This window comes from Drosophila persimilis, unplaced genomic scaffold (assembly GCF_003286085.1).
Source record: "Drosophila persimilis strain 14011-0111.01,24,50 unplaced genomic scaffold, DperRS2 tig00000191-arrow-pilon, whole genome shotgun sequence".
Lineage (NCBI taxonomy): Eukaryota > Metazoa > Arthropoda > Insecta > Diptera > Drosophilidae > Drosophila > Drosophila persimilis.
The window spans coordinates 14,940,390-14,958,496 of record NW_020825298.1 but is presented as its reverse complement, the minus strand read 5'-3'; the positions used below and the strand labels follow the sequence as shown (position 1 = coordinate 14,958,496).

General features: G+C 45.8%; 3 protein-coding genes across 3 annotated transcripts in view; 2 read left to right on the top strand and 1 right to left on the bottom strand.

The window, feature by feature from the left end:
- LOC6593566 (neurotrimin) overlaps positions 1–18,107 on the top strand; it is a 50,044-nt gene that overhangs the window by 31,053 nt on the left and 884 nt on the right. Inside the window, exons 3-8 of the mRNA XM_026988804.1 lie at positions 3,074–3,290; positions 10,568–10,726; positions 10,809–10,937; positions 10,993–11,143; positions 15,982–16,124; positions 17,885–18,037. Coding sequence (XP_026844605.1) covers positions 3,074–3,290; positions 10,568–10,726; positions 10,809–10,937; positions 10,993–11,143; positions 15,982–16,124; positions 17,885–18,037 — 952 coding nt within the window. The remainder of the gene's footprint in view (positions 1–3,073; positions 3,291–10,567; positions 10,727–10,808; positions 10,938–10,992; positions 11,144–15,981; positions 16,125–17,884; positions 18,038–18,107) is intronic.
- LOC113565748 (membrane metallo-endopeptidase-like 1) lies at positions 11,394–13,450 on the top strand. The gene has a single exon (XM_026988803.1). It carries the CDS (start codon positions 11,409–11,411, stop codon positions 13,407–13,409), a length of 2,001 nt encoding a protein of 666 aa, XP_026844604.1. The 5' UTR covers positions 11,394–11,408; the 3' UTR covers positions 13,410–13,450.
- LOC6593567 (neprilysin-4) lies at positions 13,436–15,519 on the bottom strand. The gene has a single exon (XM_002019211.2). It carries the CDS (start codon positions 15,517–15,519, stop codon positions 13,489–13,491), a length of 2,031 nt encoding a protein of 676 aa, XP_002019247.1. The 3' UTR covers positions 13,436–13,488.

Below are 18,107 nucleotides of genomic sequence, written 5' to 3'. Positions count from 1 at the left end.
GAGCTCTACTCTCTACCCAGCCCCAGCCCGCAACACCATTTTCATGCCCGGCCAAGACCCCCAGAAGACTGGGGGCCTGTGTCTTTGTTTGTATTTCAATTTTCAACGCCTACACAAACAGTCGAGACGGAGACTCACACACAAACACACAAGAACACAGATGCACAGCACAAACACATATATACTATAGACTCTCACTCGGATACAGTTGGAAAAATGTTGCGGAGAGCATAGTTTCAGGGGCCGAGGCTATTAATACCCTTAAAGATACAGATCTGGATCTATTTTACAGAAATTCGATTTGCTTAAAATATGAAAAACCACATGAGTCTACTGAATGTTGTTTTTAGATTTGAATATTTCCAGAACCCCTCCTTTAACATATGTATTCGGATAGATATATTTTCTATGGCAAATATATGATTTTAATTCTTTTTTCTGATCAATATATCTTTCCAAGGTTTTGGGGAATTATCTTCAAAGACAAACAAGTTTCTCTCCCAAAGAGCTGTATTTGGGCAGATATTTCTTATGACAAATATACGATATAGTCTACCGGTGGTTGACAATCCCACTTCTATACTTCAAGAGGGGAAAAATAGCTACAAATTCTTTGCAAAATTTCCATCGTAAATCTTCAAAACTAAAGGCTGTAGATACCGAATCTATACCATCTACCATTTGTAGATACAAACCCCTCTTTAAAACCATAATACCCTTCGCTTCGATTGTCGTAGAATAACGTCAGGAACATGAGCATAAGTTTCGTTTGTTTATGTTGGTGTTTGTACTGCTTGTGCCCCTGCCCCCTGCCCCGCCCCGCCTCCGCCACCACCGTCGCCGCCCACCAAACAAAAGCATAAACATTTTCAGGCATAATAAAGTGTGTTTATTTTTGCTTCGACTAAAAGTTTTTTCTAGTTTGTTTTCCTTTTTAGTTTTTGTTTAAAATTTTATGACTTCATTTAGTGTTTTTGGTACGGACAGGAATAGGACACGACAGGACAGGACCTCTACTACTCGAAAGAAAGGAACGGCAGGAACTGCCTAGAGAGAGATACAGAAGAGTTGTGCCATTACGCAAATTGCAAATTGGCCATTCTGTCTGTCGTCTACTATCGACTGGGGCCATCAGCATATGGCCAGAGAGAGAGAGCCATGAAAATGAAGATAAATACGAGCACGAAATGGAAAAACTACTTGTACTAGTCGTAGATTTCGGGGGAAACAGACTACTCTTTTCTAAGGAGATGTGACACATTTAAGAAACGGCTAGACTTGCCACTTAAAAATGGCCAGCGGGGTGTGTTCATGTGATAAGGGTAGAAAATCAATCCCGAAACAACAGCCCCTAAAAAATGACACTTGATTTGGTTAAGAGTTAACTTGGACTACTGAAAGCCTTAGCATTCATTACGAATCCTCCTCCACTAAGGACCTCTACATCTTCTACAATTGAGCACAGCCTAGCACCATTTTGACCACCACTCTGTCGCTTTTCGTAGTGCATGTAACTCAAATTAGCCAAAAACTTTAAAATTGAGCCTCAAATGCTGTCTCCACACTAATGATAATCCAGCAGGAGCAGCAGCAGGAGCAGCAGCAGGAGCAGCAGCAGGACCTTTGCCATTTCAACAGCCATAAATGGACTTAAATATGCGTAAAATTTTAATAGCAGCAGCTGCTGGGTGCTACTGCTGTGTGCTGCTGCTGGGGAAAAGCCTATTAAAAAGTCACACCGTCAGAGGGGGGTGGAGGGGGGCCAGGGCTCAACTTTGCCTTGACTTTCGCTGACATTTTGCTCGCCCACAAAACCCAAAATATAATTTGGCCAAAGGCCACACACACACACACAGGGAGAGCAGAGCCACTTTTGTTGGCCATACATGGCGCCTAATTAATTTCATTCAAATGACCTCAAAAAATCCAAAAAATAGAACTAACCAGAATTTGTAATATAGAAAATGGCCACGCTAGAGGTTTTGGGGCTTTTCCACTTTAAGGCCTTAAAGCAAAAGTGGGAAAAGAGAGCTCAAATGCAGTCGGAAAATGCATTTTTATTGATTTTCAATGACTATACCTTGCCTCTTGGCTCTCGCCCTCTGATAGATGGAAATGCATTAATTTTCCATGCTATACTATACAGAAAGCTGACTTTTAATATGCCAAAGAGGAGACGAGACCCAACCCGTCTCCGTCCCCGTCCCCGAAATGTAAAATAAGCAGTCGCCTCATCTTTGGTGCCGGCTCCCAGGTCTGGTGCACGTTTTCATTGCAGACATTGAAAAATTAACCGATATCTGTCTTTGTTTGTCCTGACACTATCGAGGGGCTGGCTGTCTGACTGTCTGGCTGTCTGTCTGGCGAGAGGATTCTCCTTGATAGTGGGTATCCTTTTGGGTATTCTATTAGCTTTGTTTATCTCTCGCTCCACCGACTACACTACGCTGTCTCTCCGTTTTTGGAATTTATCATTGAAATGGCATCGACACAAAACACATCTTCTACCCTCCCTCCGGCTACTCCTCTGTCTGCCTCGCATTTAGCACGTCTTAGCCAATGGAACGGATGTTTAAATTTGCATAAATTTCAACCCCTCGAGCCTCCAAAAAGAAGGCAAAAGGAACAGCCAAAACTATTGCATAATTCGGGGGCAAGCGAAATATTTCACCAATGACGCACGCAAACCGCTCAAAGCTTCCGTTTTTTTTCCCGTGTCGCAACATCTGCCATGTCACATGTGGCAGAGAGGAAAAAGTTTCGACCAGGCAATGCCATCGTTAATCCTTCATAAGAATTGATGATGATGGGCCCCAAAGTTTTGGGCAATAAAAGCGCTGACACTTTGTCATCAGCTGAACTAATAAATGGGGCGTTTGATGAGACACACACGTATCCGTATCCGTATCCATATCCTGTATCCTGTATCCTGTAACCATAGGAGCCAGAGGCGCAACCATTCGCGTACAGTGGCACCTAAGGAGGTGGATAAATCAATCACAAATATGGAATAGATTACACTGGATCACACTTTCAAATCGATATACATTTTCGTTTTGGTTTTCTTTTGCAGGTGGCGTGGATGCACTTTGAGCAATCGGCCATTCTCACCGTACACAACCATGTGATAACGCGTAATCCGAGGATTAGTGTTACCCATGATAAGCATGACAAGCACCGCACCTGGTTCCTGCACATCAACAATGTCCAGGAGGAGGACAAGGGTCGCTACATGTGCCAGATCAATACGGTGACGGCCAAGACCCAATACGGCTTTGTCAAAGTTGTTGGTAAGTCCCGGCAGACGGCTGACATCGTGGTCCTTGAGGCCTTTGCATGTCCCTTGCATATTTCATTTCATTTGTCCAAAAACCTGCTACAAGGAATTACTTAGTCTCTGGCCAGTCCCTCTCCCCTAAATTTAAGCCCTTTCCAATAACAGTTCGACCCATAAATGTATGCTTTAAAAAATTCTCTGCTATCGCTGATGGAAAAACCCAGCCCAAATTCCAAAATGCAAATGCAGATCTCAGCATGTTTTCCCCGCGTGTCCCCTGGCTGTTGTTGTTTTTGTCCTTTCTGCCCCAACTGACAACTGCATTTGTGTGCGTGTGCGTGTGCGTGTGTGTGTGTATTGCTCCAGTGTTGACCATGGGTGGTGTTTCATGGTGTTCCATGACCAAAAGTAAACTCGTCTCCAGCACCCGCAGGACGCATTTTTGCCAGCTGCGAGAACAGAAATCATTTATGGAGAAAGACACAGGGATAGAGAGAGACTGACATTCAAATGGGGTTTTAGGCCCTCAGAGTACATAAATATTGAGCTTGCAGAGAAGACTAAGTCGAGGGCTATTAAAAGTGGGTTTTTCCTGGCTTTTAAGGCCTTCGAAAATCGTTTGGATTCCGTGGATCACAAATTCTCTTTAAAACTAGAAACGAGAAACAACTAAACCCTTTTGATCTTTTACTTAATTTTTCGGCCAATTATCGCTTTAAATTTCGGCAAAATCGATATCCCCTCCAATTTTTGGTGTTCCAATCGATGACTACCTCCATTTTCATCAAACAAAAACCTGCAAATTGCTTGCGGTTAGTTTTAGTCTCTCTCTCTCTCTATTTAGTTTAAAAAAAAGGGCTAAACAAAATGGTAATAGCCGCAACAAAATCCAAAATCAAATAGAGAGAAGCTCCCCGCCCAACAAACACACGACTCGTCCTCGCACTCGTCCTCGTACTCGTACAAATGTTAATTGCTCTTTGTTTGTCCATTTGCCAGTTCGGATGTTTTCAGTTTTCAATGTTAATTGTTGGCGTATGTACATTTTCCTGCTGGTTTTTTCGTGAGTGGAGTGGAGCGGCAAAGCGGTTGCTGGGGGAAATCGTGGCAATAAATCTAATAAAAACCAAAAAAAGAAAAAAAAAAAAAATAGCCAAAAACTTTTCAATGTGCTGCTGAGGGGAAATGCAAGAATTTTCGAACAAGATCCGCTTTTCAAGTTGACAAATCAACATCATCCGGTGGACAAACAGAACGACGGGAACGAACAGAACAGTTCAGATCGTAACTGCCCCAATGGCCATGGCTACTGCATGGGGCTTGGGGCATGGGGCAGACAGTGGGCGTGCCACCGGGTCCACTCGCATAAATCAGTTTTTGTGGCAAAACTTGAAAAATATGTGCACAAACAAATGGCAGCGTACGATGAAGTGAAAGGAGGAGAATGGTCCGGTCCGCCGCATTACTAGCCGTGCAACAGTTAGGACACACTGGCACCAGGAGGCAGAGGCAGAGGCGCAGTGGCAGAGACACAGACATAGACATAGACGCCGCATGGAAATGCAAGGACACATATGCTGCACGTAGCAGAATTTCTGTTTAGGCTGTGCTTTCGGCTAGGGAATACCACCAATGGATGTGGACTGAGGGATACCCTGGAGAAGATGAACACTCGACTCGCATCTTAGAAAGGAAGCAATGGTAGGGATGTGCTTTGATGATTTCTTGGGATATTTACAGATTTATATCCCAGACCCTTAATCAGAATAAACTATAATCTCCCAAACTGTATAAATCCTTTCTGAGTGCCTGCCTTCATACAGAAAAAAGTAGAGCCTTCGATTGGCCCTTGATAAATCACTCTGCCCAACCGATTTGTACATATTTTGTTGCTTTAACTTATAGATAAGTCGATGCCCATTGCCCACCAATAAACCAAATAGCAGCTTTCCAGATATACCGCCGCGGCGGTCTACTCCTCCCTTTGAGCATACCCCTTAACACTTTGCCAGGTATAAAAATGGCTCTGGCATATTTTAAAACATTTTTTCCTGCCTTTTCCGTATGCGTTTGCTCGTTTTGTTGGCTTTGACCGGAGACCAGAGACCAGAGAACCGACCTGTCATAGTGGTATTTTTTTCATATTTTTTTTTTGTAGTCCTGGCTTCCCTCCTGGCAAATTTGCCTTGCATTTTTCGCATGGTCCCCGGACTTTTGCCACATCAGCGTGTGGCCTGCCGGGGCGGCCTGTCTTTCTATACATTCATATATGTCTGCGTGTGTCTGCTGTTACACTGTCTGTGTGAGATAACTGTAATCTGTGTGGAGTGTGTGTGCGTGTGCGAAAATGGCAAAAATGGCGACAACGTTGCACCCAAAAAAAAATGTAGAAGAGAAAGAGCTGAAAAAATCGTGGAAACAGTTGCACCCGCCGCGCCGTTACTCTCTGGTCACGGCACATCAAATTGCAGGGACGCGTGGTGCGTGTGAGGCGTGTTATTTGAGCGTTTTACAACACTGGAGCGTGCTTAACGGCTTTTTAAAAAGTCCTATCAGCGGGCACACGGGGGGTCCAGAAAAGCCGAAAAAACGGGAGAGCCTCACATTTTTGTGGAGAAGAGGAGAGCACTTTGTGTTTTTGCCCTTTAGAGAGGTGTTAGGATTCTGCAGAGCTAGCATTTACTGCCCAATTTAAATTCTGGTGGAACTTGTACAATTTTCGAGCCAAAATCATTTCTGGCATGATATCAGTTCACTTAGGGGAAATTTGTACACTCAATCAACGCTCTCATAAAAAAATAAACGGTTCCTTAAACTAAATAATATAAATAAATAAAATATAAATATAATTATTATATAATTATAATTAAATGTTTAATATAAATTTTTATATTTATAATTAATTAATATTATAAATAAATTATATATAAAAATATAAAAAAATAATTTTTGTTACTCTTTTCCTTTATACACTATACAAAAATTGAAAATCAATTCTCTTTATTATAACCCAAATTATAAAAAGTATAATAATTACGATCCCTGATAGAAAAAATCATTATTTTAGGGTATCCAAACCTTCAGGCCTTTAAAACCAACATTCCTTTCTTGTTAAAAACATGTTGTACCATTTTTATGTTATCCTAGCAATTTGTGGAATAAATTATGTTGTCCATTAGTGGGTCGTTTTCGCAGCAGAATTTCCATTTCCATTGTCTAAACAAGAGTGATACTTGTGTTGCGACAGGGTCGCAGCGAAATCAAATGAATTTCATTTACATAACAAATCCAATTAAATGCAACAAAATTAAATGGTGCGCAATGGTGGATATCGTATAAAAATCTGCAGCAATACCTCCCTCCTCCTCGCCGCCTGCCATGCCGACAGTCAATTTAACAAAACACAAAATAGAGGGGGCCGGGGGAAAGGGATGCGATGCTGACCAAAAAATAGAACATAATTACATTGTGAAGCAGATATTTAATGAAATTAAAATGTTGCATTTGTCGTTTGCACAATTGTTGTCGGTGGAAACTGTTTGTTCCACAAATGAGTGAATAAATAAATATATTTTTTGGGGTACACTCGTACTCGTACTCGCACGCCGGTGCACGGCGTGGAGCGGCGCGGCGACATTTGTGAATTTAATTTGCTGACTCAAATGCGAAATGCGAAACGTGCAACGTGCAACGCGAAATGTGAAATGCGCCAAATGGAATAAAATGCACAGAACAGACACAGAAATTTGTGGCTCGAGTGTGCAAAAAACAAACATTAAACGCGTCTGAATTTATGAGCCATGCACACAAAATGCATTTAAATGTGACCAGCGCGCCTGCTGCAAGCTACACGGACAGGCTGCTGCTGGGTCCTCTGGCCCTCAGGGGCAGCAGCAGCATCAGCATCACAGCATCCCCAACAAACAAATGACCGCAGCAAATGCCAAGCCAAATGCAGCATGCAGCATGCAACATGCAACTGAGGCAAACACCAACGAATCCCTGAGTCTGGCCCTGACTCTGCCACCACGGGGTTGGTGCATAATTTCTCATTTCTGCTCACATAATGAGGCAATTTATTAAATTCAATTATTTTGTTGACATTGCCTAGTGCTGTACGTGCCACCAGGAGGCGTTACCCGGCAAGCGTACCACCATATAATGGCTTTTATATTCATGGCCAAGGGCGTTGTATAGTCGTACCTTAAAAGCCCTCTGAGGCAGTCTTTTTACAGAAAATGTAATATATCGGATAATTCCCTTAAAATAAAAGTTAAATAAAGTTCCCGTTTCAAATTCCTAATCATTAAAATGGGATAAACCCCTACAAAACCCGCCACTCACTGCCACAAAAGGTTTTGTACGCAGAAATCTAATCCTCATTTAAATAAAACTACAAAAATATTGTTAGATGCAGCATCTACCAGCAGCCAGGCAGTTGGTCCAACAACTTTGTTCAGCCAACAGATTTATGAGCCGCATGATAAACTTGCCTCACGGAGGCGACGCGACCTGCATGTGGCTCATGGGGCGAAATATGAAGAGTAATTGCCGCTGATTAGATGCGCTAGATGGGACCATGCCACGTCGTTATCCGCGCTTGAGCCCGAAAATAATGAAAATTAAGAGAAAACTTTGCCCGAGGACAAGGAAATTAAATAAAGACCAGAAATATGAAAACTGCAATTAAAGATTTGAAGGATTATAAGAAATCCTGGTGTCCTTCCAAATGTTGTATGTTTCGCTAATTAAACGCCCCATATACAAGGGGGTCGGGGGATGGGTAGAAGTTTCATTGGCAAACATTTTTGGGGCTAAAACTTTCTCGGTTGTCGCCAGCTGCTAAAAATATCAATAAAGAAACTTATATGTCAAAAAACTATGGAGCAGCAGCAGCAGCTGTTGGCTAACCCATGTCCTTTACTCTACTGTCCTGTCCAGTCCAGTCCTGTCCTGGGTCCTGCTCTGTGGTGTCCTTTCTGTCCGGCGATTAGCACATCAAGCGTTTATTAATAGCATGACAAAAAAAAGAGACGCTGCGGGAGAAACTTTTTCGGTCGTTATTGGGGGTATAAGAAGCGCAAAAGGTATAAAGACAAAAGTTTACAAAAGTTTCCGCTTTTAATTACAGTTTTTTTCTTAAGGTTTCTTTCCCCTTTGGGGGGAACAAAAGTTGAAGGATAATGGGGTTGCTCTGGGGGGAGGTTCCTGGATATACTCGTTTGTACATACATATACGATCATTAAGGGAAATTAAATATTGCAGAAAAACTTACCATTTACAAATATCAAAATGTCTGTAAGAAAAAAACAGGGTTTAAATGTGTATCATATTGATGTTCAATGGAAAAAATACATTATTAAATACATTACATTGTAGGTGTAGAAATAAGCCGTAAACACTAAGAGAGAAATAAAACACGCACATATTTAAATTCAATAAGGGAAATTATATAGAATTCACTTTGATTTTAACAAACAAAAATGTAATTGTAATACTTCCCATATTTGTAGGAAATATACATACAAATTTGTAATCATTATATGAAAATATTTAATTTAAAAATGAAATATATTTATTTTATATATGAAATAATTTTATTTTATATGTAATATATTTATATTATAAAAAAGATATATTTTAATCAGATTTTTCATATTTGTAAATTAATAAATGCAATAGTATATGAAATATTGTGAAATCAAATATTTGCATATTAGTGTCCGAATGTACATAGGTGAAAAAACTTTCTTTATACAATTTCCACACTCGAAAAAAATGTATTGGTATACACTTTAAAATCTAAGTTGAGGTATTTTTCTCTGGGTGAAGTAGTAAGCCCCTTCTCTTTGAGAACTTAGCCCCAATTCCTTAAGGATTTCCTCCAAAATTCCATTATCAAACATTCTATTATAATACACCACTCCTTCCACTCTCACCTGGCACCCGATATGGCAGGTATTCGCTGTTACGAGTACCACCAATAGATAATATAGACGGCCTGTCAGTTAGTCCCTGACGCGCCCCGTCACTGGCTTCATTGATTAGTGGTTTGGGCTGGCATTCAATTGGATTGGGCATTTCGGGATGGATCCCGTTTTGGGGCTGGCTGAATACGTTTATAGACAGCAGACAGAAGGCGTCAAAGCCAGACAGCAACGTAACTAAACGTTCTACGGCTACGTGACTCTCGGGCAGTGTCCAGGCTTTGACCCTCAGTGATGAAAAATCGCATGCGATAAGTTTTGATTACAGAAAATGTTCGGAATATAAAATGAGGCTCAAGGCAAATGAAAACTGCAGCAACTGTCAGCCAGCCAGAGATTGCGACAGACAACGGCAACGGATCCATATGCTCTGCGTCCTCTCTGAGGAGGACAATCCTTAAGACCGCCGCTGTCGCTCCTTTGTGATTCTGTGATTTGCATAGATTTTTCATTACAGATTTGAGAGGGCCTCAACAAGCCAAAAAAGGGTTTCCCCCGGCAATTGAAAGATTCCTTTGGCGGTGGCTGAGTGAATGGAGAGTGAAGAAGTGACCGAGTGAAAGGAGAGTGAAACTGATGACAATTTGATGAAGGTTGCCGCATCGATTTTTAAATTAACAAAACTTCTTTGCTCTTTCCCTAAAAAAAAAAAAAGAGTCTTTTCCCCCTCAAAAAAAAGAGGGTGGCAGTTTCAGCCGACCAGAACCTGGTCGCAAAGCTAATTGGCCTTAAAGTAAAGTTTCGCAGTGACTTTGAGTGGAAGCAAAACTTGGCTTTTGCAGAGTGTCAGTGCATCGGAGTCAACAATGCGTGAAATGTTTTATTTTATACGGATTTTCTCTATGAATTTTTGGGGTATTTCCGATTTTTTGGAGGGTTTAATAGGACTAAAATCACTAAAAATATAAGAAGAAAGTATACATTTTTTTAGATAGTAGTAAAATAAAACTCTACTAGAGCTACCGCCCAAAAATTATATTTATAATTTATTCCAAAGGAATAAAATGAAAAGCTCAAAGTATCTGTGAATTAATTCTGATTAAATTCGTTCGATAAATATTCACGAAAAACTACCTTTCCTGATTATTTCCAGTCTCTTTTTTAATTTTAAATATCCCCTAAAGTGTGTACAAAATTCTTCCACAACCAAAATTCGCATTCTGTTCTTTGGCTTTACTTTTTCTTGGCAAAGAAACTGAAAAAAGTTGCTTGTAAATCATGTGGTTTTCGCGCTGAGATTATATTTCTGTCTGACAAATATAATGAGACTTTCCAACCGCTTCCTTCCTCTGTCACACACAGTGCCGCCGAACATCGACGATGCCCTGACCTCCAGCGACGTCATCGTGCGAGAGGGCGATAATGTGACGCTCCGTTGCAAGGCGAAAGGCAGCCCCGAGCCGACCATCAAATGGAAGCGAGACGACGGCCACAAGATTGTCATAAATAAAACGCTCGAAGGTGAGTGCACCATCCCCCCATTTTCCCCATTTAAATACGTAATTTTTTGAATGTGTTTCAATCTGGCAATCTCTTCTGGCAGTGAACGACCTGGAGACGGACTCGCTTGAACTGGAGCGCATCTCGCGGCTGCATATGGGGGCCTATCTGTGCATTGCCTCGAACGGAGTGCCGCCCAGCGTCTCCAAGCGGATCAAAGTCAGTGTGGACTGTAAGTGAATGGGTTTTGGGACTCGTTTCGATGGTTATATCTTTCGGTTTTCCAGTTTCACCCATGGTCTGGATACCCCACCAACTGGTGGGCATTCCCATCAGCTTCAATGTCACTCTGGAGTGCTTTATCGAGGCGAATCCCACATCACTGAACTACTGGACACGCGAAAACGATCAAATGATCACGGAATCCCCAAAGTACAAGTAAGTTAAGAAATAATTAAGAATTAGTGCATCTAGATCATGCGTTTCTGGTGGGGTAAAGTCCCTCTCCAACCTAATATATATATCAAGAAAATATACAACACTGAGTCATGCTCTGTCCAGAATTCATAATAATTTGCAATCCGTAATTTCGATTAATCTGTTATCAGCGCCGGCTTGACCCCACCGCACATTCCTCCTGATAATTCCAAACGTAAATATGTGAACAGGGCCGATCACCAGCCTCAGTTCTCCGCCATCGATCATGTGGATTATTTGTCTCAAGCTTTTCGCGTTCGCGTTCGTCATCGCCATCAGCGCCGTTGGAGCACAGGAGGCGGACCATCCCAATAGCCGTCTGCTGGACAACATTCTCAGTTACGTGGATAGAGAAGTCAGTCCGTGCGATGACTTCTTCAGTCATGCGTGCGGAAAGTACGCGACGAAGCACCTGACAGATCCCTTCACGGAGATCACTCAAATGGTGGACCACAAGGTGAACCAGGAGCTCCTCACGCTGATGGGGGAGCTGGAGCAGCGCTCAAGGGAACCGGGTTTCAATAAAACAAGTGTGGAGGCAAAGGTGTGGAGCTTCTATCGCACCTGCCGCGACGCTTCGAACGATACGCGCAGTGCCAGGCACTACCTGGAACTCGTACCCCCAGACGAGGGCTTGACATGGCCGCAGTACACACCCGAGGGCAGGACCTGGCCTAGTGATCGCTTCAAATGGCTGGAGACTCTGGCCCGCCTGCATCGCTACGGCGAGGTGAATATCCTGATGAGCGCGGTCGTCCGGGCGACTCCAAATAACAGCAGCGAGTACAGGATGGACCTCAGCATGCCCAGCCTCGAGGCGAAGGAACAGCGTCTGAGGCCCTTCACGGAAACCATGCAAGTCCTTGCTGTCTTGGGTGTGGAGCCAGCGTGCACCTTTCTGCTGACAAAGGAAATGAAGACCTTGGAGACGGCTCTGCGAAATCTCATTGAGGAGGACGACGATGATACGGATGGCCAATATATGACAGTGTTGCAGTTGGAGCGACGGACTGGAGCCCACTGGCAGAAGTTCATCGAGATACTCCTGGGACATCCCATCAGTCCACAGTTTCAAGTGCATGTCGAGAACTTCGGATACTTCAAGGGGCTGGTGCAGCTGATGGACGCAAAGGATCGACGGGTGGTGGCCAGCTACATGATGACGCGCCTTATGCTCTACCTGTGGGACGAGACAATGGACAGCCAAGAGCCGATCGAGTGCGTCAAGGATGTGCGCCGCAACATGAATCTGGCCACGAGCCTGCTCTACAAGGAGCGGTTCCTGGGCTCCGCGGGCCTTCTGCAAAGGTACAGCGAGTCCGTTGTCCAAATGTTTAACCAACTTCGTCTGCAGTTCCTGCGGCTCGTGAAGAGGAATCGCCTCCGATTGGATCGATCGCAGCGGAGGATGATCACATGGAAAGTCCACAACTTTGTCCTGAATATCGGCAACATGCCGCCGAACAGTGAGCACCGGACATTCGTCAGCCAGCATTATGCGAGCCTGGGTCTATCCTCGGCAGATCTAGACTACGGTCGGAGCCATCTGCAGCTGCTGGAGTTCCGGACACGTCAATGGATGGAACAGCTGAACCACTCCCCGCACAGGGTCAATGACTACTTCTACATTACCGACTCGGAATCGGGCATGAGCTCCAGCCCCTACTACATGATCCGCCAGAATGTCATCATCATTCCCTACGGATTCCTCCAGGAGCCGGTGTTCCATCCGGATAGCCACGATGTGTTCAAGTTCAGTTTGCTGGGCTTCATCCTTGCCCACGAGCTGATGCACGCCTTCGATGGACACGGAGTATTCTACGATGGTGAGGGGAATTTCAGTGAGATGGGCCAAGAGATCGGGAACTCTGCGCGATTCGAGGCCGGTCTGGAGTGCATTAACCGCAACGAGACGCAGTACTTGAATGAGCGAGTGGCGGACATTGCCGGGATTCATCTCGCCTATGATGCGTACTTCGGGGCGATGTCCCAACAGAGCAGGAGCCAGCCTGATTTTACTACCATGCCCCTGAAGCGGATCTTCTTCCTCAATCTGGCGCAGTTTTTCTGTGGGGATGGTGCCTCGACAAACTTCGTGGACCACGACACGGATTCAGTGCGTCTGAAGCAGACCCTGACAAATTTTGTGGCCTTTAATGAAGCCTTCGATTGTCGGGAAGATCGCCAGGGACTGGGTTCCTCCTCGGAGAGATGCCAGCTCTGGTGAGGAGGTGCTTAAATAAAAAATTGCACTATTCTTAGGCCTCATTTATTTGTTTTTTGTTTGTAAATCTATTCTAAGCATGTTACCAGACCCTGCAACGCTGTTTGGCCTGCATTTTGGTCCGCTTCTCGCAGCCGAATTCCCGCGAGAACTCCTCGAAATTCGCCAGCGTTTGCATCACTCGCAGCTCGTCGATGGCATGCTCCAGGTGGGACTGCGCCTGGAGGCTGAGGGCCGGCATCTTGCCGCAGAAGAACTGCCCAAAGCTGATGAAGAAGAGCTGCCGCTGGCTGAACTGCGAGAGCAGGGGGTCGCGCGGTTCCCTGGGCTTTGCTTTCAGCCCGAAAAAGGTCTCGTAGACGAGACGCAAGGCCTCATAGTCGGCCAGCTTCTCGTTGAGGGACCTGGAGCCGGTGGCCAGCTGCTGTTGCATGCAGCGCAGACCCTGGATGAAACGCTGATTGCCGGCAATCTCCTCGCTGGGTCCCATGATGTTGCCCATGCCGTCGTAGTCAATGCCCGAGGCATCGTAGCCGTGGATCAGCTCATGGGCCAGAGCAAAGCCCAGCACCGCGTGCCTCTGCAGGGAGCTCGTGTTGCGATGCCACACGGGCAGCTGCAGCAGGCCGTAGGGCATCAGCACCAGGTTCCTTGGCTTCACGTACAACGGCGAGGAGCTGCTGGCCAGCCAGGACTCCGTGAGGTAGCTGACATTCCCCAGATCTGTGCCTGTGGCCGAGAGCAGCTCGTGATTCTTCTCCACGCGGAGGCGCAGCAGCTTCAGTTGATTCGCATAGAAGTTGTGGCCGTTCAGCTCCATCTTCTGGTAGTACTCCTCCACGTAGCCGGAGTCGTTCAACTGGACAAAGCCCAGCTGGAGGCGCATGGCGCGTAGCTTCTCCTGCAGGACGTGCACTATGGGGGGCGCCAGCTGCAGGCGATTCTCCTCCAGGATGAGGGCGAACCTCCGCTTGAGCTGCTGGAACAGAGAGCCCACATCCTGCTCGGCCTCTGGGTCGTACAGCCGCTGGCCAATCATCAAGCTGCTGGCCAAGGGCATGGCTCGCCTCATGCTGGCCACACACTCGCCGCGCGAGATCTCCGCGGGACCCTGCTGCTTGAGGAATGCCAGCCACTTCAACATGATGTAGTTGCAGATGGTATCCGGGGGCTGTCGTTCCACCAACTCGTGCAGGGCCCTCATGTAGGGTATGTTCTGGATGATCAGCGTGGAGCGTACGTCTGGTTCGGTGTCCACGCGGATCTCCCTCATGAGCAAGAGCCACTTGAGCTCCGGCAGATACTCCTCCAGATATCCCAACTGCATTTCCTTGGCCCCCTCGTCATCCTCCAGCTCCTGCAGGCGGTGCAGTCGACGCTCGAAGTCGTCCACCTGGCGGGCCAAGGCATTCGCCACGCGCTTCGTCTGGCCAATGTCCAGGAGCAGCTCGATCATGGCTCCCTCGCCCATGGGCAGCGTCTCCACCAGACTCGGTTTATCCAGGTAAATGGAGTAGACGCTCGAGTCGTCCCAGCGCGGCAGCACCTGCTCTTTGAGCAGCACTCCATTCAGGCCATGGAGTCGCAGTCTGCCGATGGTCGTGAGCCAGTGGAACTTCTCGCGTCGCCAGCTGCGACTCAGCAGCGGCCAGTGGGTGCCATTCCCCGGTGACAGGAGCTGCAGATACTTCTTGAGGTTGTAGGGCTTCAGGCGCTTGCAGGAGCGATAGTAGAGACGCAGCTTGTCGTAGATGGGCGGCTCTTCCTCCATGGTGCTCTCGTTGGAGCGTCGCAGTGCCATCTCCAGCTGGCGATTCAGATTGTGATCGAGCACGCTCAGAGTATCGCTGGGCAGGAGCTGTTCCTGCTCGCGTTCGCGGTCCTTTTCGCGCTCCCTGGGGTTGGAGGGCTGCTCCTGCTGCAGCTGCCAGTTGCCGCAGGCATACTGATAGAAGTTCTCGCACGGACGCGCCGTGGTGTCCATGTAGCTCTGCAGCTGGGTGGCCAGCAGCTGGCGGATGGTCTGCGGCGGACGGGTCTGGCGGCAGCTGGTGGGGGTGGTGCGCCAGGCCAACGAGAAGAGCAGCCAAACGATCAGAGTAAGCTTCAGCATGGTGGACAAATTGCAACTGGGCTGGAGATTGTAGTCTGTAGTCTCCCCAAGAGAATGCCAAGACCTGCTCTAAAGTCAGCCGCTGCGCCTGTCAGTCTTCATCGCAACAATGGCACAGTGGTTCCAGCAGATGTTCGACGATCCACTGAACCAATCACAGCATTTTCTGGCCATTCCGGCAGCTCTTTAACCCACTGTCCCTCGAGTGCCGGGTCGCATTCTGATTAGATTTAAGTGAAACAGACCCCGGGGACTTATCAGTTTCACCTTGGCCTTGATTCCTGATTGCCTCTCATTTGTGTGGTGTGCGGTGTGTGGTCTCTGAGGCTGGAGCTGAGGCTGTAATATCATTGCGAATCGGCAACGCAATTGCTGTCATTGAACTTGCCCAAAACACGACGCTTAACCCGCGTAACTTTCCCGCTTATGAATTTTGTTGTTGTTTGGTTTCATCTCTTGCAGAACCGAAACGATTCCGGGCCATCCATCCTACAAGGCGACCATGCGGCTGACGATCACCAATGTCCAGGGCAGCGATTACGGCAACTACAAGTGTGTCGCCAAAAATCCTCGTGGCGACATGGACGGCAACATAAAGCTGTACAGTAAGTATCGAGGGGACTGCGACTGGGACTGCGACTCCCTGTAATATGTGTTATTTATACTTTCTAATATTGGTGCCATGCCACACCATACCATCCCGAAGCGCAACATAAATTTCAAGAGGCGCCTCCTCCTGACCCATCCAGAAGTGAGGGAAATTCAAAACTGCATCAGTTTGTGGCTTTAATTATGGCGGTAGTGCTCGGTGCCCACTGCCAGAGACTGACCATCATTTATGTGTCTGCGTGGAAACATTTCTGTCAAGGGAGGCTGTTGTGGCAGGGCGTTGTCCCCCATTCAGGGATAATAAATGAAGAGAATTTCAACATTAAATCGAATGGGGGGACATTACGAGCTGTTCAGATTTGTAATTAGTAATTCTACTTTGGCAATGGCACAAAAGGCAAAGAAAATTAGAGATATATAATGGGAATGGCAGGTAGGATTTTTGGTTTAGTAATTATCATATTTGTATGATTTTTGGGGGTTTAGATTAGTCATTAGACGTATGTTAGTTTATTAGTTACGAGTGGTTTGTGGTCCTTAAAATCCCTTTAATATCTACATTCAAGACCTACCTTTCCAGCCCACCGATTTCTGATTTTCCCACAGATATTTGCGACCCCCATAACATATCCTTTATCAATTGATTGCCTTACAGTTCGTTAACACATTACAAGCGAGGGAGCAATGCTAAAAAGCAGAAACAGAAACGGAACCCATTTGGCAATTAAAGTCCCTTTTGGGCCAATAAAGTGTCAATAATCTGTCAATTTGCCAAATCACTCCCCAGTTACGGCAGTTACGATGTTTTTTTTTTTGGGTTTCTTTCTTTTTTTTTGGAAGGCCATTAAAGTCCCGACTTCAATTTCGTGCAGAAAAGTTCATAAAACAATATAAAATATCGCTGGTGCGTTGGCATCCATAAAAGGACAACTTAATTTATATATACAATACGTATACGGATATATATAGCGGGCTATGGATTCTTTTTTATGCCGCTGTCACAACAAAGGACTGGAGCCAAAGTACGAGTATAGTTCGGAAGTGGGTGTCGTTCTACCAATTAAAGGTAACAATGGGCCCCACAAACCGAGAGCCGAGCCACGAGTGGCAGGTCGACTGCTGATAATAATGGGGGCGGGAAAGTGCCAACAATGAGAACAATGAACCTGTGACAATTTTATTAAGTGGTTGGTCAGAAGCAGCAGAGAAGATCTCCCTGTGTGTCAGGAGTAGTTTTGGGGGCATCCCCGGCCACCCCGTGCCAGTGCCAAGGCGGAGGCCAAACGCCGGGCCCCATAAATTTCCCCAACAAATTGTCGTCAATAATGCCAAAGGAGGAGCACCGCCAGACCAGGGACCACCAGCCAACCGAGAAAAAAAAGAAAGGGAAGCAAAAGAAAAGAATAAGGAGCTCTCCCCCTCTCTCTCTCGCTGTCTCTCTCTCTGGAGGCAAAAGAAAGGCAAGAAATTGAAAACGAAAGGAGAGCCAGAGTCTCAATTTACGATGCCTGGAAAGTGAGGAAAATTCCGGCGGGAAAAAGGGAAAAGCGCAGTTAAGATATTGACTCGGAGAATGGGGCATAAGGGGGTCTGGCCAGTGTCTGGCCATTAAATGAAGTTGGAAGCGTTGTTTATGATTGCATCCGATTGAGAGAACAGGGCCACTCTTATTGTACTGTCTACTCATTGATTACACTCGAAAAAAGTGAGTGCCCCTCGTATTCAAATCGATTCGTTCGATTCGTTCCCATTGCAGTGTCGAGTCCACCCACCACACAGCCCCCGCCCACAACCACAACACTGCGGCGCACGACAACCACAACGATGGCAAACACTTTGGATGGCTACAACACCCCGCTGAACGGCATCGGAGGAGGGCCCACGAATTCGGTGATTGTGATTGACAAATGTAAGTACAGCGAATGCACTCATTGTTTAACCACCAATTGACTTCCATTCTCCGTGTTTTCACTTTTTAT